The following is a 26,029-nucleotide window of genomic DNA, read 5'->3' as shown; positions in this document are numbered from 1 at the left end:
TAAATAATTTTATCAAGTTTCCAAGAGATGTTCCTTCAGAGAGAACTATTCCAAAAGACAGGTGAGAATGAATGTTGGCGAAGTAGATGGTTCTCAGTGTTGTCTGGCTGCAATAATTGGACAACACGCCAGAGTTCATCTTCTTCAATACACCATCCACGTGGAAATTCCAAGACAATCGTTGGTCTATTGTCAATCCCAGGAACTTTGACTTTGAGGTTTCCTGAATCAATTGACCATCAATGGCGAAATCAGTCTCCTCACTCTCGCGAATTCCAGCTGAGAACTTTATGGCCTCACATTTGGTTGCATTCAATCTTAGACAATGATCATTGAAGAATTCGACAATCTGAAGCAGAGCTATATTAGCGCGCTCCTCAAGCTCTTCTCTGAATCACCAGCCACATTCAGTGTGGTATCGTCAGCATACATACACAGCTGCACATGTGAGTTTCGCGGTAACAAAACTAAAGGAAGATCCTTCAAGTAAATGATGAAGAGGATAGGGCCTAAAATAGACCCTTGAGGAACACCTTGAGTCACACCATCTTAGTTCCGATTTGAAGACTTCAAATCTATCATATATCCTTCTTCTCACTGTCACATATTGCATTCTATTGGAAATATAGGATCGCATTCACTGTAGATGTCTACCAGTCACCCCATCCCATGTAGCTTGAAGTAGGCCTATAAGAACTGTTACAATTAATTTGGTACCTAATCCAATATAGTAAATGTTCATTTTCATTCCCAAATTCAATGAATTATGGTACTGGTAAGTCTGTACATTAATTAGAATCAATAGGTGATACTCTAAAGGTTTTTTCTACATTACTAATATAATCAGCTCGAATATTCATACTCCATTACAACCAACGTAATACAGATGAGTAGTGAGATAGTGTATTATCTTTATAGGTCACAATGGGAAATATGAGACAATAAATTATTATAATCGATAATTAAAATCAAAACAAATGAATTAATATGCAAAAAGAATATAGTTTCACAATTACAATTTTACAAAAAATGAGTTGATAACTTGAGGAAAATGCATATGGGTTTCTCCAAGAATTGGCACTTTCATCAAGAATTAATGAATACAAATAATTATACTGATATTATTAATTGCACAATTTATTTGATGGTTTCATCAAGTAGAATTATAAATAATTTATCTATAAATATTACGCAAGAAGAAATAAATAATTTCTTAAGAATTCAATTGCACTAGATCTCATCCCTGGGAAAACTTATCGCCATGTAGACACCACAAAATGACCGCTCCATAAGGAACATGGCCTGTATTTATAGACCTTGGGTGAAGTGTTCATTGTCCGAGCGAAGTGAGGTCTAAGATTCAAGTCGCCGGTTTGGCATTTCTCTTAATGTTTAAATGTTGTGCATTTACGGCGAAACGCGGTAATAGATTTTCATGAAATTTGACAGGTATGTTCCTTTTTTAATTGCACGTCGACGAATATACTAGGTTTTTGGAAATTTTGTATTTCAAGGATAATATTAAAGGAAAAAGGAGCCTCCTTCATACGCCAATATTGGAGTAAAAATCAGACTATAGAATAAATTATTCATTATAAATCAGCTGACAAGTGATTACACAGATGTGTGGAGAAGCCAGTCTATTGCTGTATTTCCATAGGGTCTATAGTTTTAATCAGGTACTTGTGGATGAGAATCCTGCGTGAGGTCTACTGTTCACAGAACTACTAGTATTGATTGGGTGAGTTGGTGTTTGGGTATAAAGGCTATTGGATGAAGTGTCGGTTGGGGGAAGTGGTTTTCGTCTTTTTCACATTTCCAATATTGGGTGAAAGATGAATTTACTGACAACTGAATACTGAATTTATTAAATTTATTGCTTCATACAGTATATGATTACAAAGTTTTTGAAAATGTTCCACAAAAATGAACAAAGACAGTTTTTCACACAACAAAATTAATAATAGAGTTCCATATTATTATTTCTACTCATAATAAAAAAGTCCAAGGTATCATTGCTCTGGCATCTCAACAGTCCATGATGATATTATTCTGAGAGCACAAAAGATCTTAGTCTCAGCATTTGACACATGAAACTGAGGACGTCGTTAATTTCCGGACCATCACTTATATTCAAAATGTCGTTTAGGCAATTCAGAGTATTTCCTCAGATATTTTTGTCTGAAACCGCTAACTTATATAAACCACAATGTAGAAAAATGTGCTCCAGCGTTTCGTCTGCTTCAAAGTCATCACACAATAGATAAGGCACCATTGCTGGCATCTCAACAGTCCATGATGATATTATTCTGAGAGCACAAAAGATCTTAGTCTCAGCATTTGACACATGAAACTAAGGACGTCGTTAATTTCCGGACCATCACTTATATTCAAAATGTCGTTTAGGCAATTCAGAGAGTATTTCCTCAGATATTTTTGTCTGAAACCGCTAACTTATATAAACCACAATGTAGAAAAATGTGCTCCAGCGTTTCGTCTGCTTCAAAGTCATCACACAATAGATTTTTGAAAATGTGAGGGTTGATTGTATACTTGACACCTTTCAAGTGGAGAACGATGACTTCAGTAAGCATGGAAATCCTTATCTGGCTAAACAGTCTAACTTTATAATGTGACAAGTTGGATTCAAGATATGGAGCGATGTCGGAGGTTGTCAATTGATGGTAGGCGTCACGAAGAGGTGAATTGATTGCCGCAGCCGCATCCAAATTATACAATTTCTGACAAAAAGACTTGAATATTTCTGCTTTATGAACCTTTGCCACTTGCCCGTCTTGTTGTGCCCATATGTGACCATAGCCTATGTCCTCGAAGAATTCCTTCATCTGTGAAGCCCAATTAATTGTACTTTTTATTCTCATTTGCATCAGCTGCAAGTACCTAGTCTTCTGAAGCACATCTTTGGTGCTCTGTTGTCGCACATATTCAGGATTTTAAGCCACCAGTTGAATGCTGATTTGAAAATATTGAAGACAAGATGATGACGTCCTGTTTCCAGTCTTACAACATAGCCTGGTGGCTTTGTTTGAATTACCTCCAGCTGTTGCCAGTATCTAAGCGCCCTTAATTCACTGCTGTATAATAGTACTGATCTTACCATAGCATCAAGCAATTTTGCTCTTGAACTCCATGAGGCCGAACAACGGGAATCCACTACTATTCTCTGAGCACATCCAGATGCTGATGCTGCTTTACGGTTCATGTCTTTGGCAGCCTGGTGGAAAAGACCAGAGTTTGAGAATACTACACCTGATTGTGCTGACAGTTTCCAAAGGATTATTTTCGTAGTAAAGTGTTTCTCTCCTTGCTCTACCATGACTTTTCTTGATTATCAATACCTTCGTCTTTGATACGTTAACAACAAGTTTGTTTAGATGACAGTACTCCTGCAGAACGTTCAATTTCTTTTGTGCATCTACTCGGGTGTTGGATAGCCTAACAGAACAGAGTCATCAGCATATGACCGGAGATTCAAGCCCGCCCTCTCATTGATGCTGACATAATTACACTCTTTCTTCACAAAATAGTCTTCCATATCATTGATAAAAATTGCAAACAGGATCGGTGAGATAGTGTCGCCCTGCACCACTCCTTGTGTTATTGGAACCTTCTCTGTATAGCCACTAGCAGCACTTATTCTCACAGTAGCCTTGTGATAGAAGTCCTGAAGAACTGCAATCCACTTCCTGCTTATACCATATCTGTATAGTTTTTCCCACATCAATGAGTGGTCTATGGAGTCGAAAGCTCACTGGAAATCCACAAACGTTGCATACACTTTCCTCCCCTGTTTCACAATCTGCAAACTAACCAAAGCATTCAAAGTAAATATACTATCCATACAGCCTCTAGACATGCGAAAACCATTCTGTACTTCATTCAATGGATTTCCATACTCTATCCAGTTGGAAAGCCTATTGCTCATCATTTGAGTGAAAAGCTTGCAGATACAATTGACTAAAGAAATTCCTCTAAAGTTTTCAGGTCGGCTGCTATCTCCTTTTTTTAAAATCATGAACATATTGACTTTACTCCATCCTTCGGGGACTGATTCATTGTTTGAAATTTTGTTGAAAATGTTCAAAATCAGTAATTTTCCATTGAAGGGGAGATTTATAAGGAACTCATTTGTTATCATATCAGGCCCAGCAGCTTTTCCCGATTTGCATTCACTGATTTCATAGTGCAGCTCATCTAGAGAAAAAGGGGCATCAAAGAATGTATGCAATATGTCGAGAACATCCCATGTTGTGCAGTCAATTCTCGGCGGGTAGCATTTTTGCAAGTAATCCTGCCAACATTTCAGGTCGATGCTGTTATTTTTGGGCTTCAGACCATTTATCCTGCGAATCATTCCCCAAAACTCTTTGGAATTCTTTACATTGCTCAGTTTAATTTCCTGTTCCTTCTGGAAATTCCGTTTTGACTCTCTCACAATTCTCTTGTACTCTCTTTTTAATCCCAAATATCCCTGATAGCATTCAATTTCCAAGTTACTGTTTTTATAAATTCTGAATGATTTATACATAGCTTTTTTTGCTTGTCAACATGCTTGATTATAAAATGGTTTATCCACACATCATCCAGTCTGAACACCACCGTGATTACTACGGAGCATTTCATGAGCCTGCCCAAATAGTTTTATCTCTTGTACCAAGTTATTATACATCGATTCAGCACCTAGATGTAAAGCCTGGGTTGTACTCTGCTCGAAATATTCCTTGTACGGTATTTCAAGATTTGGGTTCCATATGAGTTTCTGTTTTTGACTGACGGCTGGTGTGTCTCTCCTCTCCTTGATCTTATGAATTGCTAATTCTCAACAAGCATGGCATATGATCTGAGGTTAGAAAATCATCACTTATCTCAAGATCCACTGTAGAGGTTGAGCCATGGAAGTTGGTCCAGACTAAGTCAATAACACTACGGCCACTATTACTCAAGTATGTAAAGTTACCCTCTCTATCGCTATCAGTACGGCCGTTTAAAACATACATTCCATGACTCTCCATGAACTCCACCAAAAGTTTTCCTCTCACTGTAACGGTGAAATCCTGTGTATTTCGGACCTCTCAGATGCGACTATCTTCGAAAACGTCAGGGTCGTCTATGTTATTCAAAATACCTATGCGACTATTCTGGTCCCCACCAACGAAAATTTCACAATCTCCGTAGAGCTCCAATATTTCATGCATCACGGAATTGAAGAGATCAAGCAGAACCTGCATTGAATCAGACGGTCTAAACTACATGCAACAAGCCACAAATCTTCTATTTTTAGTAGTCTCAATGAGGAGTACAAGCCAGAACGGCGATTGATCTATTATTTTGTAACTATGTAGCTTGTTCACCAATGCGATCAAACCTGAACTTGGTCTGCCAATGTCCTTATTTTTTATAGCATTCACGAAGATGGAATTAAACTTATCATTGATCACCCAGGGAAGAGGCACATGATTCGACGTCAACCAGGTTTCACAAAGAAAAATGACATCTGCCAAGCCTGAGAGAACAGTCAACTGTTCAAGATCTAATAAATGAAAATTGTTCATGCCTCCTATATTCCAGAATAGTATCATGTAATATTGCTCCATAATTCAGTTGAACGATGGCAGGGTTGGTTTTGTGATATTTTGGGTTTTAATGCTCTGTCATATGCAGGTTTGCCTTCTCCTCTTATTATTTGCTAAGATTGATTCGTAGAGACTCCTTGGCTTCCATCATTTTCTCCTTCTGAATTCACAAAAGCGCTTCCATCACTATTTATAACTACTTTCAGATCTTTTATCTGACTCATTTTTCCATTTGTACCACTGGCTTCAATAAGAAACTTTTTTATGCTTCCGCTATTCCCAACTTTCCTTCCTTTTTTGACAACCTGTTCGCCGAGAAAATTCTTATAATTTTCCTCCTGCTTCCTCGAATATGACTCCTCACTTCTTGCCCGCTTCGCTGACTTGGCCTCCCGTTCCTCCAGGTCCTTGAGTTTCCAGAGTTTTCCATCTACTTTCAGCTTATCCTTTATCATTACAACATGTTTTCCATCACTCTTCAACTTCAATAGATGTGCAAACAAGTCTCTTCTGATCGCTCCAGTATCTTGGGTCAAATCCTCCTTGATTTGGACATTTTTGAAGTGTTCTTCTTCTTGGAGTTTCCCTTTCTTCCTCAATACCATATTTTTAGTAATAATGGAGTTGAATTTCACAAGTACTGGTGCTCTATCTTTTCTTCTATTTGTCCTCCATAAATCCTTGATGCTATTGCTATTTATATCGGGAAGCAGATACTTCAATGATTTCTCCATTCATGTCAACAAAGTTGCTACCTGAAACACCATATACTAATAGATTGAATTTTCGCTCTTTCTCTCTGTTACTCTTTGCATTTTGTTTCATGAGGAGAACTTCAAATCTAATCTCTTTTATTTCTTTTTCAAAACGACAATTCAATGCATCAACCTTTTTGTCTAGCTTTTCTAGCTTCTCAAGAATCTTATCTAGTTTCCCCTCTATTATCGACATAGTGTAGCATCTGTTTCGTGTATAAATATGGTGAAGGAAGTATTCGATAAATTCTTATTGAGAAGAATCACACAATTTTATAGCCTCTGATTATCTGATTACTCAGCATCTAATCATTTTAAAATTTCGTAGAGATAAATGGATAAGCCTTTGTAGCCACAATAGATAACGGTATGTTGAAGTTCCTCTGTTGATGATTCGGTTTGTCTCTAATTTTTCCCTCCTTGGAATGTCTGGTAGGTAATTTTTTATTTCAAGGGTTGATGCCGGGTGTTCAAAGTCCAAATACGAAGCCAGCTGCGCGGGGAAGTTTGGATTTCAGTTAATATTTTCTAACCTATAACTGTATTAGCAAACTATCAACGTTCAAAATCAGTCTCTGGTTGAAGTTTGAATGAAACCTATTTGTTCACCTGACAAAGACCGTTCTCAAACTTGAAACTTGTTCACTAAATGCCTATATTGAGAATTAATTTCACTCAAAATTGGATTTCCACTCAGACGCAATCACTCAGTTTTGTTTTCACAGCAGTCAGAGCTGCCAACTTCACCAAAAGTGAAAGATGAATTTGGTATGTTGGTTGGCCCCTTGGAAATATATATTATATGAAATATCTGAAACTCAAAATCCACTTGCTTGGTTTTTGGTCACTCCTGGAGGTGGGCTTAATCAGTACTTCCATGTAAAAGTTACAACTTACTTTGTTGTACCGAAAAGTAGAAGGAATTTCTTTCTACTCTGTTATTGTACTGAATCAAAATACTGATTACAAAGTAACCAGTATTTTTTGTATCATACTACCTAATATAATGGTAACCATTACTGAGTCCCATTCCCTAATCAAATCTGCCAACTGGCCACAATAAGATAATAATGATGAAATATATATCTATAATAATAATAATCATTCTAAGAGAAAAGAAGGAATAATAATTTTATTTCGAACTTCTTTCCAAAAGAGAGTGAGAGAGATAGTGATACATAAAATATAATATTGAACAAGAATAGTTGAAATATGACATGTGAATATGATGTTGTGATTGAATAGAATATTATTTTTGTGAAATAGTTGACCTATCTGAAATAATAATGATTTTCAAAATTTCCATATTGATTGTTGCAAAAAGTGGGAAGTTCAAACCTCAAACATAACCGAGTCTAGCAAGAAGATGAAGAAAATGCTGATATAAATACTTTAATCTGATTAGTACATTCTTGAAAACACCTTGTACTACAAAATAATAGATAGCAATAATTAATGATTTAGTTGAATTCCATCACAAAATTGTGTTTTGTTCCATATTTCATTGTTTTGTTCCATCTGTATTGCTTCCATCGAAAAGTACTGAAATACTGAAATTGTTGGGATACAAATCAGTAAATTCCTTATCCAGTACATAAATGAATACTTAAATCATTACAGTATCACTTCCATCTAAAATGAAAATACTGAAGCTGTTGGAATATGAACCAGTACCACAGAGAAGAATTCCTTCTACTTTTCTGTCAGTATGTAAATCAGTACCTGTAATCAGTACTTTGAAAACCCTGTAACGGTTACATCTAACAAGAAAATGTAACAGTTACAAAATATTGGTTACTCAGATACCGACCCACCTCACAGGGTAGCCATCTAGTTGTCACCCCGACTACTTAACACCTGATCATTTTGGCCATAGGCGACTACTTGTACCCTTGTAAAAATATGCCATTGCCGTCTAGTTGTCCCCCTGACTACTTGACACCTACTGGTCCAAAGGTGCCAACTAGTCATGACCATAAACGACAACTTGACACCTCGCACCCTTGCATCAGGGTGTACCCTCGACTAGTTGACACCTCCTTAGAAAGGAGACAAGTAGACGTGGGCCATACGTCTACATGACACCTTGCACGCTGGCGTCAAGTTGTCACCCCGACTACTTGTCACCTACAGAGCACCTGTTGGCACGACTTACAACCCCGCGGCGTAGAGAAGAGGATCAAGCAATTTTTATCATTGGTTATGATGTAGAATTGAATTCCAAGCCTTTTGGTTCAGTAACATTTTTCCGTCAAACACACGGTTCGGGAGATATTTGCCGTCTGCTATTTTTAGGATAAATTTTTTGAGTTGGTTGAAAACAGAAAAATTGAATAATAAGCCCTTTTGATGACTCAACCAGATGTAGAACACAATTCTAAACACATTTTGTTCAGTTATATTTTCCCGTCAGACGCACCGTTTACGAGTAAATTGAGCCTAATGCTAGAGCAGTCAAATTTTCATTCATCAATGAATGATATGGCAGATGAAGCTAGTCTGGTTATCAACTGAGGTATTATATAACGCTGTGGCTACAGTTACGGTAACCGTAGCTCGTATCGAGTTCCGGTAAACATTTGAGCATGCGCGGCTACCGCTATTTACATGTGCATTGTGGTGCTTGTGGTTTTTGGTCACATGGTTATGATTTCTAAGTAACTAACTAACTTCATTATTAACTAACTTACTTCTAACTAACTTCATTGAAACGATAGGTTATCATAACCATGTCACCAAAAACCATCAACACCACAATGCACATGTAAATAGCGGTAGCCGCTCCTGCGCAAATGTATACCGGAACGCGAATGGAGTTACGGTTACCGTAACTGTAGCCACAGCGATTATATAAAGTCTGGTAATTAATATGAGGATGAATACTTATTTATACATACTTGCGCTCAGATTGCAATCAGACCATAAGAAGGCCAATGAGAATCTTCAAGTTGTTTCTGTGTCTTCTACACTCACAGACACTGTTCAAACAAATTTTATGAGTATGATTATTAAGAAGAGTAGCGTTTAAAGATGTTTCATATAAAAAATGATACCGGTTTAAAGTTTATTGATTACTCAAGATTACAAATAACTTGTCACTAATGCTAAACCAATATTTTGAGGCTCTTTCATTTAAAAAATAAATAATAGCTGAAATGTTCATATTGATAACACCTTTATTATTTTGTCAACACCGATCTGTAAATGATTAATTTCAAAAGTACGCGCCAAAAACTGTGATTTTCGTTCGGAGGGAGCAAGTAGTGGTGCACCAGTCACGTGGTTTCTAGTTACTGCTCACTTCGCCGAAGCCGTACATGCACCGCATACTCCCATGAACACAATCATTCCTCTTCTCTGTGCCCAGTGCCCAGCTGCCTAGTGCCTACTTCTAATGGGAAGTTCGGATCACTTTACTGATTCGGGTCAGTCGTTCACGTTCACTGTCGCGACCCGTTCAAAAAGACCCGTTCAATCGAACGGTTAATTTTCTATAGCTTTCCTATAAACAAGCAAAAAAAAAAAAAAAAAAGGTTCACCACAGTTGATGTGTAAAGACAGAAAGACAGTAAAAACAGGGGTTTATCCCAGTTGATGAACGGGTCAAATGAACGGGTTTTTTTGAATAAATGTGATCCGGATCACTCGTTCACCTTAATGACCCGTTCGAATTGAACGGGTCATGACCGAACGACACATCTCTAGCCCGGTAGCCGGTAGTTTGAATCACAGAATAGATACAGAATGGAAACTTGTAATCAAACGCCTATCTAAACAATGCTATTTACATGACCCCAATACTAAACACGTTACGTGACCTTGGGAAGTTCCAATCCTGGTCTTCTGATTGGCTCGTGGCAGTGAACGAGATCAATTGATCCGGATCATTAAAGTGATCCGAACCTACCATCAATACTATTACGATGCGGCGCTTCCTAACAAGATGGCGGCGGATTTTGGCGTCAGGGTATAGCCAAGTTTCCGTACTGTATGTATACTGTGGTTTGAATTGAATAGTGACACATACGTGACATTTCTGTTCCTGCTCAAATTTTTCATTGGAACTGAAAAGGTTTATTTATAATATAACTTTCAGGTGTTTCAATTTTGATATTAGTTAGCCTAAGTTGCCTTATTCAAATTTATCAAAATAAATTATGAATTGATATTATAAGTAAATACTTGGGTAGCTCTTGCCGCGGATTCTGTCATGATTGAGGTAAGTTTTTCTTTCTGACTTTCAAACTGTTTCTGCTCAGATATAAAATCAATTAATTTACTCTTTTTCATAACTGAATTATAATTTAATGTATGACAATTATTAAAGGAAGATTTTTACATTTTGTGGCTTCACTTTAGTATATGGGCCGCGGAATCTAGCATTGAGACCTACATAGATCGATAGAGGAGATCAAGACGAGATCAACCATGTATAACATTGTTGTCGATTTTCAAGGATTAGCTGAAAAAAATGGCGAAAATTTCGAAATGTTTATATCAATTTTTATTTTTAATATTTCTTTTTGGCTACAATATGTTTAAAACTAGTGAGTGCAATCTTATGTAAAATTTGACTAGGTTAGGAGAAGCTAGGGTCAGGAAAAGCTTAGGTTAGGGAAATCTTAGTTTAGGAAAACCTTATGTTAGGAAAAAAGCTTAGGTTAGGAAAAGCTTGGATTAGGAAAAGCTGAGGTTAGGAAAAGCTAAGGTTGGGAAAAGCTTAGGTTAGGGGGAGCTGGGTCTGAGAAAAGCTTAGGTCAGGGAAAGATGGGTTAGGAAAACTTGCATTAGAAAGAGCTCAACTTAGGAAAAGCTTAGGTTAGGAAAATGCTTAGATTAGGAAAAGCTAAGGTTAGAAAAAGCATAGGTTAGGACAGAGCTAAGGTTAGGAAAAGCTTAGGTTGGGGAAAGCTTGGGTTAGGAAAAGTTTGGATTAGAAAAAGCTTAAGTTAGGGGAAGCTGGGTCTAAGAAAAGCTTAGGTTGGGGAAAGCTTGGGTTAGAAAAACGTAGATAAGGAAAAGCTTAGGTTAGGAAAAAGTTGAGGTTGGGAAAAGCTTGGGTTAGGTAAAGCTTAGGTTAGGGGAAGCTGGGTTTGGGAAAAGCTTAGGTTGGGGAAAGCTTGGGTTAGGAAAAGCTCAGATTAGAAAAAGTTTAGGTTAGGAAAAGCTTAGGTTAGAGAAGGCTGGGTCTGGAATAAACTTAGGTTAGGAAAGGTTAGGTTAGGTAAAGCTTAGATTAGTAAAAGCTTAGATTCGGAGAAGCTGGGTCTGAGAAAAGCTTAGGTTGGGGGAGCTTGGGTTAGTAAAACTTAGAATAGAAAAATCTCAGGTTAGGAAAAGCTTAGGTTAGGAAAAACTTAGGTTAGGGGAAGCTACGTTTGAGAAAAGCTTAGGTTAGGGGAAGCTTAGGTTGGGAAAAGATTAGATTAGGGAAAATCTAAGGTTAGAAAAAGCTTAGGTTAGGAAAAAAGGTAAGATTGGGAAAATCTTAGGTTAGGGAAAGCTTGGGTTAGGAAAAGCTTAGATTAGGAAAAGCTTGATTTGATTCAATTATTTTTACAATCTTTTAAAGCTTCTGAATTGCATTAGAAGCTGAATGAAATGTGATCCCAAATATCGGTCTGCACTATGCCTATGCAAACATATTGAACTCTTCTAAAGCTAAAATACTACATTTTCTTGTATTTTTTCCAAATATCTTAATAATCTTTAAAACTTTCTAACATCAAATCTATTTTAATGAATTCCTTGCAAAAATCCCAATGAGATTCAGCCAATTTAGTAGTCACTAAAAGTAGTAAAAAATTAAATATTAGAATTAAAGAGTATTGAGTGTGCAATTTTTTTTATTTTCCCAAATATCTCGAACAATTTTGAGTTTAGATTATCAAGTGACTGAACATTTTTCCTTTAAAATTTATGATTCTACTAAATTAATAGTTTAAAATACCTATTAATCATCATGAAAACAAGTTAACCTTTTTTAAACCAAAAAATTTGCATTTTTCTGCACATTTTTTGTAATATCTCAAAAACTACTGAAGTTATGAACCTGAAATTAGTTTCATTGGATTCCTCGTCAAATTTTACATAAGATTGCACTAGTTAAAAACATATTGTAGCCATAAAAAAATTATTAAAAATAAAAATTAATATAAAAATTTGAACTTTCCGCCATATTTTTTCAGCTAATCCTTGGAAATCGACAACAATGCTATACATGGTTGATCTCGTCTTCACCTCCTCTATCGATCTATGTAGGTCTCAATGCTAGATTCCGAGGCCCATAAACTAGAGTGTTCCCCATATTGTACACCAATATTTATAGTTTTTTAAGCTCATGAATCGTTATTGTTTCTGCATTACATATAATATTAGTTTACTGTGAATTTAACATGTTTCAGCATCTTTTAGGGCCAAGCCACATGAAGCATTTTTGCACTGGCAGCGGACGAGTCGGCAGGGCAGGAATGTCTTTGATAGCTATTATTCACATGATTCCGATCCCGAACGTCATCCCTATCAGCTGATAATTAGTCCGTACAAAAGTACTTGTGACTTGGAGGAATATGCGGCGCAGAGAAATGGATGGAGATCAGCCAATCACAGTGATCAATAGAGTCATAGGTAGAAGCGCAGTTGCCAATTTGTCAGGCGTCTGACTGCTTCCAGACAGGAAACTTTGCATGTGTAGCATGAGCACATGAACAGTCACTAGGACAACATTCACTTCAAAACAGCAACATCGCGCCTCTGTATCCCTCGCGCTGTATGATTTCTCTGCTGCAAATATCCATCCTAAGTAAGAAGTTATTTTGTACAGAGTATAGAAAATTGGAGAGCTTCCTGCCCTGATGACTCGTCCGCCTCCAGTGTAAAAAAGATTCTTGTGGCTTGATCCTTATGCCGGCGTTCTACACTCAACGAACTCGTATGAATGACGTCTATGACGATAGTGTGGATCTGTGAATGATTTATGTTCAACGTAACTTACTTAGTTATTAACTTCTCACTTCCGATGTCTTCACCACGGTCCAAGAAGTGGGGAATTGTCAATATTATCAAACAATCTCCTAATCAGGTTTGTCAATACTCACTACACTCTTCTCTCCTTCTAGCGATTCGGTGACAAGAGATTCGGCAGAACTTGGTGAGAGTATAGTGGAGTCATTGAGCTAATTATTTAGAGTGTAGCAGAAGCATTAGTCTTATTTTATTATTTTACTTCCGGTCACCTGTGGGTCGCCAGAGAGTAATCATTAGCGGACGAGTGTAGAGCACACTGGGACACCAGGATTGGCTGGCAGGCTGGTGACTCAAGTGAGGAACCATTCTGGTTCCCAAAAGCTGGTGACCCAAGTGAGACCCCAGCCTGGTTCCCAAAATCTGGTGACCCAAGTGAGACCCCAGCCTGGTTCACAAAATCTGGTGAATAGTCGCCAGAATCTGACAACACTATATGATGAGCGCAATACAATCATATGCCCCCTCGACTCGATCAGACTCTTGGCAATCAACTAGTTGCCGATGCTAGTGGCCGAATGTGATACAATTGGTCATGCTTTTTGGAATTACAACATTGTTCCTTATCATATAAAGGTTTTTTCTTGTCTTAACAGGTAAACACTGTCAATTTAAAGAATTGTGGAGGTGTGGGAAACAGTAATGATGAAAGTCATGTTGTCAACGAGTATATTTCCAACAACATCAAGAATGAAATAGACATCGATGAGACCCCAATTCAGGAATTAAAACAGTATGATGTCGATATTAGTATAGTTAAACACGAGGTAAGTTATTTTCTACAGTTCTTGTAGTAAATTAACAATATCATGTCTACGTAGCTTGCTGTAGGGATAAATCATTTCTCAAGTACTATGTTAGTGGTATCGAACTTCAGAAAACTGTGGAGGGTTTGAAATGCATGGTATACTCAATTCTATTGTATCAGTTTCTTATATCCACTGAATTGTAAAAGTTTTGAATAATTCATTGGTATTTTTATTGAGACAAAAAGTTTTAATTCCATGAAATTAATTTTTTCAAATTCTGACTATTGGAGAATTGTGTCTTGTAGAAGGTTCAGAATGCCTGGGGATACTTCCCTCTCTATTACTATTCGTGTTAAAAATATCCTTGTTGATGAAATTTCCGTGTTTATTTTCATAGGTAGAAGACGACAATTTCCATGAAAACGAATCACTGGAGGAGGAGAAAGAGAAGGATGACAAAGAAGAAGGAGAAGAAGCAAAACAAGATGATGATGACAATGATAATGATTTCTCTGATCACATCAAGGATGAAATAGAGATTGACGAAAAACCATTTCAGTTTCCCATGGAGGATATTCCTTGTAATATTGCTTTTGGTTCAGTAAAGCATATTCAGGTCAGTTTTATTATCTCTTTATCTGTACGGTACAGATTCTATTAATTTTTATGTTCATTAAGTTATCTATAGTATGATAAAGGAAAGAATTGGCTTATGTACCTTAGACCAGATATAGAATTATATAGATGTGTGATAAAATGTTCATAATATTTCATACCTACCGTAGCTCATTTTAAGTCCACAAAATCAGCAAGGAAGGGTTAAGAGGGTAGCAGGTAGTGAGTGAATAAAGTGTTGATATACAATAGGTCTTGCAATACCTGGTAATACATTGTTTTATGTACATTAATAAGTAACTGATAAATTTGAAAGCATGATTTATTTTTCGATACTAGATTCTTCTTGAAAAGATGTCATATTTATTTTCATGTATTTTCCAATATAGAATGAAGATGTAAACGTTGGTGTTGCCAATATTAACTGCAAAGCTGAAAATGTGAAGAATAAGATAGATATCAATGAAGGAATTAGCATAAAAGAGGAACTTGAATTCATTAAGAAAGATTTCTTGAATGAAGATGCAGTGGACCCACTACTACCAAAGGTAATTCATATTTCTTTGGTGATTATCTTTGCAGTATGTGTATTTTCAGTTTATTTCGCTCTTGTATGGTATTAGTTATTAGGTACACTGTTATTGAAATTGATAAGTATAATAATTCAACCACTGCGCAGTAGTGACGATCGTTTCGCCATATTGTGTTGGCATCTTCAGACTTGTTGCCCGAATTTACGGCATTTCAATCTTGTCTAGTGGGTAATTACACATTTGAAACTGTGAGTGACTTCACCTATCAGGGATTTAATGTGGCAGATGATAATGATGAAATGAAATAAGTGAAGTTACAGCTGTGATAAGTTCTAAATAGTGTGTTTGTCTTTTCGGTTTCAAAATTTTATACTGTAGTTTTTTCAAAGTTTGGAATTTTCCAATTAATTGTGATCAGGCTAATTTAATTCAATCTAGAAGTATTTTTTTAGTTTAAGAATGATTTTTGTGTGTTCTGAATTTTAAATTAAGTGTGTAATTGAAGAATGTTAAGTGATAACCTAGCTACATTTGGACTGTTGTATAAATTAGAATTGGAACCGTTTTGGGCGTATAAGCCTGTGGTACTTTTCTGTAAGTACCACATTCTCATTAATTAAATGAATGAATGAATGAAAAGATTAAGCATGGCAAACCGCACTTTCTTCTCTCTGCTGAAAATATTCAAATCCAGGAATGTCCACAGAAAAACCAAAGTCAGACTTGTAAAACTATAGTCCGTACAGTAGTGAGGTGTGGGCACTAACATGTAGGGCTGCACACACTCTGAATAGCTGGGAAAGAAGAATGCTATGGAGGATATATGGAGCTGTAAATGAGGAAGGAGTTTGGCGAATAAGAAAAATGTAATTTTTTCAAATACTGACTATTGGAGAATTGTGTCTTGTGAAAGGTTCAGAATGCCTGGGGATACTTCCCTCTATATTACTATTCGTGTTAAAAATAACCTTGTTGATAAAATTTCTGTGTTTATTTTCATAGGTAGAAGCCGACAATTTCCATGAAAACGAATCACTGCAGAAGGAGAAAGAAAAGGATGGCAAAGAAGAAGGAGAAGAAGCAAAAAAAGAAGAAGATGATGATGATGATGATGATGATGATGATGATTTCTCTGATCACATCAAGGATGAAATAGAGATTGACGAAAAACCATTTCAGTTTCCCATGAAGGATATTCCTCGTAATATTGCTGTTGGTTCAGTAAAGCATAATATTCAGGTCAGTTTTATTATCTCTTTATCTGTACGGTACAGATTCTATAAATTTTTATGTTCATTAAGTTATCTATAGTATAGTAATAAATGAAAGTATTGGCTTATACCTTAGACCAGATATAGATATTCTATAGGAGGAGGAGGGTGGCCAGAGAGAATTTGAGGCATATTTGGAAGGTTTCAAAGTTCATTGGGATTTCGCAACCAGGTTGTCACGGTATGGTAGAGCCAAAAAAGGAAAGTTGATATGTTTTCGAGAAAACTGCGAATTTATGGCTTTGAGAAAAGAGGGTAACACAGAAATCATAGAAATAAATAAGAACGATAGGAAAATATTTATCGCACCTATATACTTGAGGGTCGGAAGAGGAATGGGGGAGGGATTACAATTCACTGTGGGATTTCCTTGTAGCATGGGAGGATACCAGTAATCTAATAGTAATGGGAGGATAGGTAGATCCCAGACTATCCCACTGGAAGTCCTCCAAAATAAAAATAAATTTAAATGTGTTAGAAACTCAAGGATCAATTGAGTAATCGTAAAGGAGAAAAAATCATAGAATTATGTGAGGAATTTAATTTTGCTATCCTGAACTGCAGGGCTGTAGGTTTGACTCACAGGGGGAATATACTTATATAAGTAGTAGAGGGGCTTCAGTAATTGATTTATGCTGCATCTCAGTAGCGTGCTTAGATTCAGTTGAAAATTTTAGTGTAATATCTGAATGCTTCTCCGATCAATATGCCCATCTGTCTCATACTAAATAATTTCAAAAGAATTGAGAATTACAATGTATTTCCACTACTACCGAAATTACACTGGAGGGAGTCAAAGGAACGGGAATATAAGTTACGATTATGGGGGAATTGCTCGCAGCTGAATAATTTGCCACGAGAGCCCGAAAACGCAATGACTATACTGAACAATATTATTTACAAATCAACAGTCAAAATCCGGCAAATACATATAAGGCTAAAAAATATATTATTGCTTTTTTATTCTCTCAACTTCGGCTGACGGCAGAAAATGCCAAGCTAAATGAACTAAATGAACACTTATTGATATCATCAAGAGATACTCATAATTTATTTATTGTTTTGTCTACTTCGTATTATATACATTTAATATCAATACTGCTATAATATTGTCATGTAAATAAAGTTCTTTTCTTTCTTTCTATATCTGGTCTAAGGCCTATACACGTAGGGATAGGAAGTTCAAGTCACATCTGAATCATCACATCATCATAATCATCGCGTCTGAACTACTGGACTGATTGACTTGAAATTTTGCATATTGATTCTTAATTTACCGAGGATGGTTATAGGTCTATTTTTAATTCTTCAAGATTACACCCCGTCAAGTTTCAAAATAGACCCTATCAATCCATGTGTGATAAAATGTTTGTAATATTTCATACCTAGCTCATTTTAAGTCCACAAAATCAGCAAGGAAGGGTTAAGAGGGTAGCAGGTAGTGAGTGAATAAAGTGTTGATATGCAATAGGTCTTGCAATACCTGGTAATACTTTGTTTTATGTGAATAAATAAGTAACTGATAAATCTGAAAGCATGATTTATTTTTCGATAGTAGATTCTTCTTGAAGATGTAATATTTATTTTCATGTATTTTCCAATATAGAATGAAGATGTAAACGTTGGCGTTGCCAATATTAACTGCAAAGCTGAAAATGTGAAGAATAAGATAGATATCAATGAAGGAATTCGCGTAAAAGAGGAACTCGCATTCGTCAAGAAAGAGTTCTTGAATGAAGATGCAGTGGACCCACTCCTACCAAAGGTAATTCATATTTCTTTGATGATTATCTTTGCAGTATGTGTATTTTCAGTTTATTTCGCTCTTGTATGGTATTAGTTATTAGGTACACTGTTATTGAAATTAATAAGTATTCTTATTCATCCACTGTGAAGTAGTGACGATCGTTTCGCCATATTGTGATGCTAGAGATATACTTCATGTGAGAAATTGGAGGGCGGAGGCAAGGGATCGAAATGGTTGGAGAGGCAAGATTGAGGAGGCCAGGGCTCGATTTGGGATGTAGGGCCATCGAAGAAGAAGAAGAATCTTGTCAGCCACGGTTCTGTTGCATGATAAATTATATGCAAATTTGTTAGTAATTTCCTATTTCAATAACCAGGTGACTACTAATATTATCAGTTTGTATTTTCTCATGCATAAGGCTCCAGATACCGAAGTTAATGTTTTTTACATTCAAGTTTCAAAAACAGTAGCCTTTATTATATTGTATTTTTGCATTATTTTGGACAGTGGAAAGAACGGTGGATCAACAATACCACAAAATCAATCATCACATTCCTGTATATTTACTGATTTGTTACTGATTTTCCATTCACCAATATCATGATAAATAGCATTCTCCAACAACATTTTGTTTGTTATCAAGTAGTCGAGTTGTATTAATTTAGTTATTTTCTCCCTGTTCTAGACTGAGCCTGTTGAACCCTATGGTATTAGCAATTCTCAAATGGATAGTGACGAATTCCAACGCTGTAAGTAATACTGCAATCTATTATTGTATCTATTGTACCCTAAACCTTATTGTACTGTATAGTTTATTTCTTATCTATTTATTTCATTTCATCCACTGACCTGCAAAAGGGGTATATGGATTTGTAAGTTTATACAACAATAAAATGTGTGCTATCCTCTTAAACCTCCTACTTGAGATTTGTAATGCTCACTGAACTCCTCCACTGAATATGCACCAATTGACAACAGCTCCCTTCTCAATATAATTCTGAATTTCCTACCTGATAATTTTTCCAAGTGAGATGGCAACAGGTTGTACATTCGAATACCTGAGCTCCGTACACCTCGCTCATACATGCTACTCCGGTGTGCATCCTCTCTCAAGTTACTTCTGTATCTGGTCGAGTATCCATAAAATGCTTCACCTTTGTTGAATTTGTGAATATATCAAGGTCCTTTTCTGCATTCTGAACACCTCAAAACACCACTAGAATTTCCCCAGAAAATAATTCCGTAGGTTAGGTTAGGAGTGAGTGGAACAGAGAGAAATAAACGCTTCTAAGAGCAGTCGAATCCAGGGTAGCTTTTAGGTTTCTCAGAACAAAAATTGCAGAATTAATTCAATTTTTCAGGCATTCCTGATGAGGTCTTCATGTAAGGCCAGAGTCAATCAATCACCACTCCTAGCACTCTTATCTCATTTAGTGAATCTATATTTTGGTCATTGACTTTCAAACCACCTGCTTTTGTTGTCTGGAAAGTTATTTCTTTCGTTTTATCTCAATTCAAAAGTAACATGTTAGCAGATAGCAATTTTTCTAATTTGATAATTGCTGCTTTGCTATCTTCTTCTGCATCGGACGGCCTGTTGCTTTTCAGTAGGATACTAACATCGTCGGCATTTAAAACACTTTACGATGGCTCAAGGTAATTAGACTAAGACCCGCCGCAAAGTAGACCCATGCTAATCCACTAAAAGCAACCCACGCTGTGGGATGTTTTGTAAACCATTGCTAGGCTTTTCCAGACATACAGGGTCCGAGAATGGCTTAATATCTCTCATACACAAAGGTAATTTGATGGTGGGTGAGATTGGGGATCCTACTCAAATTGAAAATACTACTTTACTATGACTTTTAAAATATGGTCCACCATCTTGGCTCCGCCATATTGAATGCAACTTTATTTTTTAAATGAATGAATTATAAAGAAAAAATTAATGGTGAAAACAGCATATCGATATCTCAAACCGTTCAGAAGATATTCACATTATTAATCAATATCATTCATATCAGAAGAAATACATTAGTGGTATTGATAATGTGAATATCTTCTGAACGGTTTGAGATATCGATGTGCGGTTTTCGCCATTCATTTTTTAATGAAATTCTGCTTCGAAATCATGTATCACATGACCACCTTCGTATTGGAAAAATAAAGTTGCATTGAAAATGGCAGATCCAGAATGGTGGACAATATTTTTAAAGTCATAGTAAAGTAATATTTTCAATTTGAGTAGGATCCCCAATCTCACCCACCATCAAATTACCTTTGTGTATGAGATATCAAGTCATTCTCGGACTTTTTTCTCTCCTTTCTGCTTTGAATAGTATTGATTAGTAATGTGAATATCTTCTAAACGGTTTGAGATATCGATAAGCGGTTTTCGCTATTCTTTTTTCTAGAAATTTCGTATCAAAATTATGTATCGCATGACCACCTTTCCATTAAAAAAAAATTAAGTTACATTCAATATGGCGGATCCAAGATGGCGGACCAGATTTTTGAAGTCATAGTAAAGTAGTATTTTCAATTTGAGAGGGATCCCCAACCACACCCACCGTCAAATAACCTTTGTGTATGAGATAGTAAGCCGTTCTCAGACTTTTCACCCACCCTGTATGTGTAATACATGCAATGAATAATCCACTTGTCAGCTGATTGATTATGAATAATTCTATAGCAATGGTTTACAAAACATCCCACGGCGTGGTTTGCTTTTCGTAGATAAGCGTGGGTTTACTTTGCGGCGGGCCTAATAGTTAGGGTGACTTTCATTTTGTCTTAATTTCAATTGTGCTAGAAACAGCTGATCATCTGCTTTTATCATCCAAAATTATTCATATCATACTCATATATTGTTTTTATGTTAGAACAATACAAATATTATAAAGGTTATGTTCTAATTTTGTAGGCTAGAAAAATTGAAACTAGCCGAACTGAGATCCTCCCAACAGTTGGGTTAAGTGGGTTATTAGCTACCCATTTCACTCTTGTGTTTTTTCATTGTATTTTTATTGTCACAATCATTTCTATCAATGCCATGCCGAACCAACTGGCAATGTAGGTCATTAGGCTCTAACTGTACTCTGAATGAAGCAAGTTGTGACTTGAGCTTCTAGTCAACCAAGTATTGGCTTTGAAAGATTGTGTGGAATAAAGGCTTGCTCATGCAAACTCATATGTGACTGAATAATCTATTCAGTGTGACATTGTGGCATGGCAGTTTTTTCTGATTGTATATTCAAGTCAGTCGCATAGGCTTCCGTGGAAAAGTCACAATAATTTCAAACAATTTGGTGATGCTTCTATTTGGGACGGCTGGAAGCTCAAGACTCAGCTTTTCTTCACTCACGAGAAATTACTATATTATTTATCACATTTATTAACAATCACAAATCACAATTTTATACAATAATATGATTGGAAGAAGACTAGATGGATAGCCCAAAACATTATGAGTACAATCGAGTACAGTTTGCAACTGATCTCAAAGCTTTCCACCAGGGCTGACTGTCTGACTGAATCTGATATGCTAAGTTGCCATTTTTGAGAGCCACAGGTGCATTGTATTGGAGGTTGCTATGATCTAGTTAGACTTTAGACTTTCTAATCATTTTATCAAGTGTTGTTTATGCTTGTTTCAATTTTCAGTTGGCCATGTGGCAGTTGTAAGTCTATGCAGATTGGAAGATTTAGCCTCAGATGTTGGACGGTCCTTGGACGTCCAATCGTCCAATCAAGATGACGAACCATCAGTTGAAGGAGGTAAGTTCAAAAATTCAACTTTCCTAACCTTGAAATTAATACTGCACCCCAAGTACTCTGAGTGGGAAATCAAATACTTTACAATTATTTTTTCCATTTGTATTTTTTGTTTATATTTTTCAAGGGAAATCAAATTCGGTCGAAAAATGAAAAATTTATTGTTGAGTGTACTTAAGCCCATATTCCAATACACAAAAAATGGCCAAGTTCTATATTCAAAGCTATGTATCTCGGTTATCCCTTATTATAAATAATATAGAAATCGGCCATTTTTTGTGTATTGGAATATGGGCTAAAGTACACTCAACAATACATTTTTCATTTTTCGACCGAATTTGACTTATGATGCATGATTTTGGACCGCCTTGACGAGCCGAAAAGAATGAAGTATAGTTCGATTAAATCTGAGCTTTGTGTCAAAAGTTATAAGTGTTTGAACTTTTGATCGTTGAGGTGTCCTTAAGCGCGCCTCTCCACTAGTAAATACTGGAATGAAGTGCATCTAACGGGTGATTCTCATAGACCATAATCTCATGAACTTATGTAATTGTGCGAAATATCAATGTGAGGACAATGTAGTTGGTGATGATGATTATAGCTGAAAATTAGGTGTTTTTCACAATACAAGGAGCATTGTTGTCAGGTGTACCTGGAAATCTATATGGGATAGAGCGCTCTACCTGATCTCAGATTGTAGAGCACAAAAATACACCCAGAGGGATTTTTAATTATACATCTAAATGGTAACAATCGGAAGTATTGTTGATCAAAAACTAAAAATCACCAAAATTTATTTTTTCTCCAAATTTCACTCGTTTTTGAAAAATCATAACTCAGTACTCATTGGAGATAGAGTTCCGAATGATCTCATTTTATTCAGAATTTTATAATCTGAAAAAAGGCGAGAGAAAATTTTTCTGTCCGATTACGAGATTTGGCAGAACTAGCTGAAAACTGGAAAATGAGCCGAAAATACGAGGTTTTTGGGCCACCTGTATCTAGCACAACAAAATTTTGCATGAAGAAATTAGTTCTGGACTTCTCTTGTGTACCCAAATGATATAATAAAAAATCAGAACTACAATATAAATTGCAAGCACGCCCCCTTCTGTCTATATTGACTGGACTATAGTTTTATTCTGGCTTTTTGCTACTATTCGTGTCACAGTACACTAATAGTTATTCAAAATAATTGTGTTATCTCTAATCAGTTATTTCAAATGTATTACAGTTTATTTACTCTGTGTATTGCAATCTCGTCGCTTGTCGCTGCGTACTCAACTCGACTTATGCATACATCAGTGCTTTGAATTATTTCTAAAATAGGGTTTCCCAATACATATGAGAATGTGAATAGGGTAATTGCATGAAACCCCAAACTTCAGAAGCTTATTTTAGGAACTGTCATCTTTGTACCATAACAACTTTTTGATGCAATAAACTATCACCAAAAAAATTCATTCCAGTAAAGATAAAATATGGAATCCACTGATTTCTTACATTGGATGTTATATTTTAATTTTGCAGGATCTAGTAACAGTTTAGGAGAAGGAAGGCTGCAGTTGAGGTGTTTGAGAAAGTACCGCATCAATACATCAGAGAGAGGAGGAGATGCTGAGACCATTCAAAAGTCCAAGCACAGGAACATCAAAGCCTATCATTGCAGCAGGTGTAAGTTCACTTGCCTGACAAAGACTCGACTGGAAGACCATCTACAGAGTCACGGAAAGGCAAAGCATGTATGTTCAGTTTGTGAATACATGACGCAAGATTCTTCTCTATTTGAAATACATTCCAAGATTCATGAATGTGGAAAACCACCTTACGAGTGTGATGTATGTGATTATAAAACCATAGAAAAATCAAAGTTCATAATACACTGTAGAAGGCACACTGAAGAGAAGCCCTTCACTTGTGGCATATGTAATTCCAAATTTTTTCGTAAATCTCATTTGGCTGTACATATTGCAAGACACACTGGAATAAGACCCTATAAGTGCGAGAAGTGTGATTACAAAGCCACCACCAGACATTCTTTGAAATTACACATTGGACGGATTCATCTCAGACAGATTCAAAAAAAGAACTTCTGTTGTAGTCAGTGTGATTCAGCATTTTTTTACCGGTCAGATTTGTTAGACCATGAAAGGTGCATTCATAAAGGGGATGAGGAAATGATCTACAGCTGTACAATATGCAAATTCAAATGCAACAGGATGAGAAATTTGCATTTTCATAAGAGAATTCATACTGTAAAGAAAACATTGAGTTGTAATGAGTGCAGTTTCAAGTGTTCCAAGCCCAGCAAACTGAATGAGCATAAAAGAATGCATAGTGGAGAAAAGCCTTTCAAGTGTAATGTGTGCCAATATACAGCTGCCAGGAAAACATATTTGAAATTGCATATAAGAACTCATACCAAAGAGAAGCCTTACTGCTGTGATCAATGTGACTACAGGGCTGCATCTTCATGTGGTTTGTCAATTCATAAAAAAACTCATTGTCCTACTGGTGAAAAACGTTTCAAATGTGATATTTGTGGTTTCAATTGCAATACTTTAGGAAATTTAAAAACTCATATTAGAACTCACACTGGTGAAAAACCGTTTAAATGTGATATTTGTAGTTTCAATTGCAATGCTTTAGGAAATTTAAAAACTCATATTAGAACTCACACTGGTGAAAAACCGTTTAAATGTGATATTTGTGATTACAAGAGTGCACAGTCATCCTATTTGAAAACTCATGTTCGAGTTCATCATAGTGGTGAGAAACCATTTAAATGTGATAATTGTGATTACCAGAGTTCAGCTTCGTCAACTTTGAAAATCCATGTTAGAACTCATCACACTGGTGAAAAACCGTTCAAGTGTGATTTTTGTAATTACAGGAGTGCACAGTCATCCAATTTCAAAAAACATGTTCGAACTCATCACACTGGTGAAAAACCGTTCAAGTGTGATTTCTGTAATTACAGGAGTGCACAGTCATCCAATTTGAAAACACATGTTCGAACTCATCACACTGGTGAGGAACCATTTAAATGTGATAATTGTGATTACCAGAGTTCAGTTTCGGCATCTTTGAAAAACCATGTTAGAACTCATCATACTGGTGAAAAACCATTTAAATAACTGTATGTTTTTGATCACAAATGTCATCCTCTTCAAAAATTTATGCTAGAACTGATACTGGTGAACACCCTTTCAGATGTGACATTGTGTGCCAGGGTGACAATTATACAATCTACAAATACATAAAAATAAGTATCATGAAACATTATAGTGTAGTTGAAGGCTCAGTTTCTGTGCCTTTGAAACATACTGTTCTATGTAGTATTGTTCCACAACTTAAAAAATCGAAATTATCTAATATTTTACTTCTTCAAGTAACTTCTACTCACATATTTAACTCTTTGAACAGAAAAATTTGATCTGTCGTATTTTTTCATGTATATGCTACTCATTATTTCATTTCTGTATTATTAGCATCTTTAGATCTAAATATATTGGCCTGAGATATTATTGTGCGGTTTTCACCTTTCATTTTCTGCTGAAATCCTGTTTCTAAATCATGTATTACATGACAACTTCCTCATTCGAAAAAAAAGGAAATTGAATTCGATATGTCCAATCCAAGATGGTGGACCAAAATTTTGAAGCTACAGAAAAGTAGTTTTTGAATTCGAATAGGATCCCAGTGAAATCTACTGTTAACTCTTTGAAAAACATTTTTTTAGCTGTTTCCAAATTGGATTGGATTTTCAAATGTACCGCCATGTAGACACCACAAAATGGCTGCTCCATAAGGAACATGACCTGTTGTATTCATAGACCTTGGAACAGCACATGGTGTTGTAGGGAACTGGAGCGTTGACACTCACACTGTGGGAACCAGGTTCTCGTTCTTACCAGTTTTTTTTATACAGATAATGGGATATACGTAACAGAAGTTCACGACGGGAG

At 36.1% G+C, this 26,029-nt stretch overlaps 1 protein-coding gene across 5 annotated transcripts; it reads left to right on the top strand.

The window, feature by feature from the left end:
- The first annotated feature begins 10,322 nt into the window (after positions 1-10,322).
- Positions 10,323-25,588, top strand: LOC111044943 (zinc finger protein 431). Of its 5 annotated transcripts, XM_039428400.1 has the most exons (9): positions 10,323-10,568; positions 13,969-14,139; positions 14,519-14,737; positions 15,126-15,284; positions 16,272-16,508; positions 18,147-18,305; positions 18,973-19,036; positions 21,951-22,064; positions 23,592-25,588. In XM_039428400.1, the coding sequence occupies exons 1-9, from the start codon at positions 10,560-10,562 to the stop codon at positions 25,196-25,198; spliced, it is 2,739 nt and encodes a 912-aa protein (XP_039284334.1). In that variant the 5' UTR covers positions 10,323-10,559; the 3' UTR covers positions 25,199-25,588. The 5 variants fall into 5 exon arrangements, 4 of the variants coding, with proteins under 4 accessions (XP_039284334.1, XP_039284339.1, XP_039284351.1 ...); XR_005571358.1 differs by lacking the exon at positions 18,973-19,036 and having other exon boundaries at positions 10,346-10,568; XM_039428405.1 differs by lacking the exon at positions 15,126-15,284 and having other exon boundaries at positions 10,346-10,568.
- The last annotated feature ends 441 nt before the right edge of the window (positions 25,589-26,029 follow it).

The sequence above is a fragment of the Nilaparvata lugens genome, chromosome 1 (assembly GCF_014356525.2).
Source record: "Nilaparvata lugens isolate BPH chromosome 1, ASM1435652v1, whole genome shotgun sequence".
Lineage (NCBI taxonomy): Eukaryota > Metazoa > Arthropoda > Insecta > Hemiptera > Delphacidae > Nilaparvata > Nilaparvata lugens.
The sequence above is the reverse complement of the archived record's forward strand: the minus strand, read 5'-3'. Positions and strand labels throughout refer to the sequence as shown.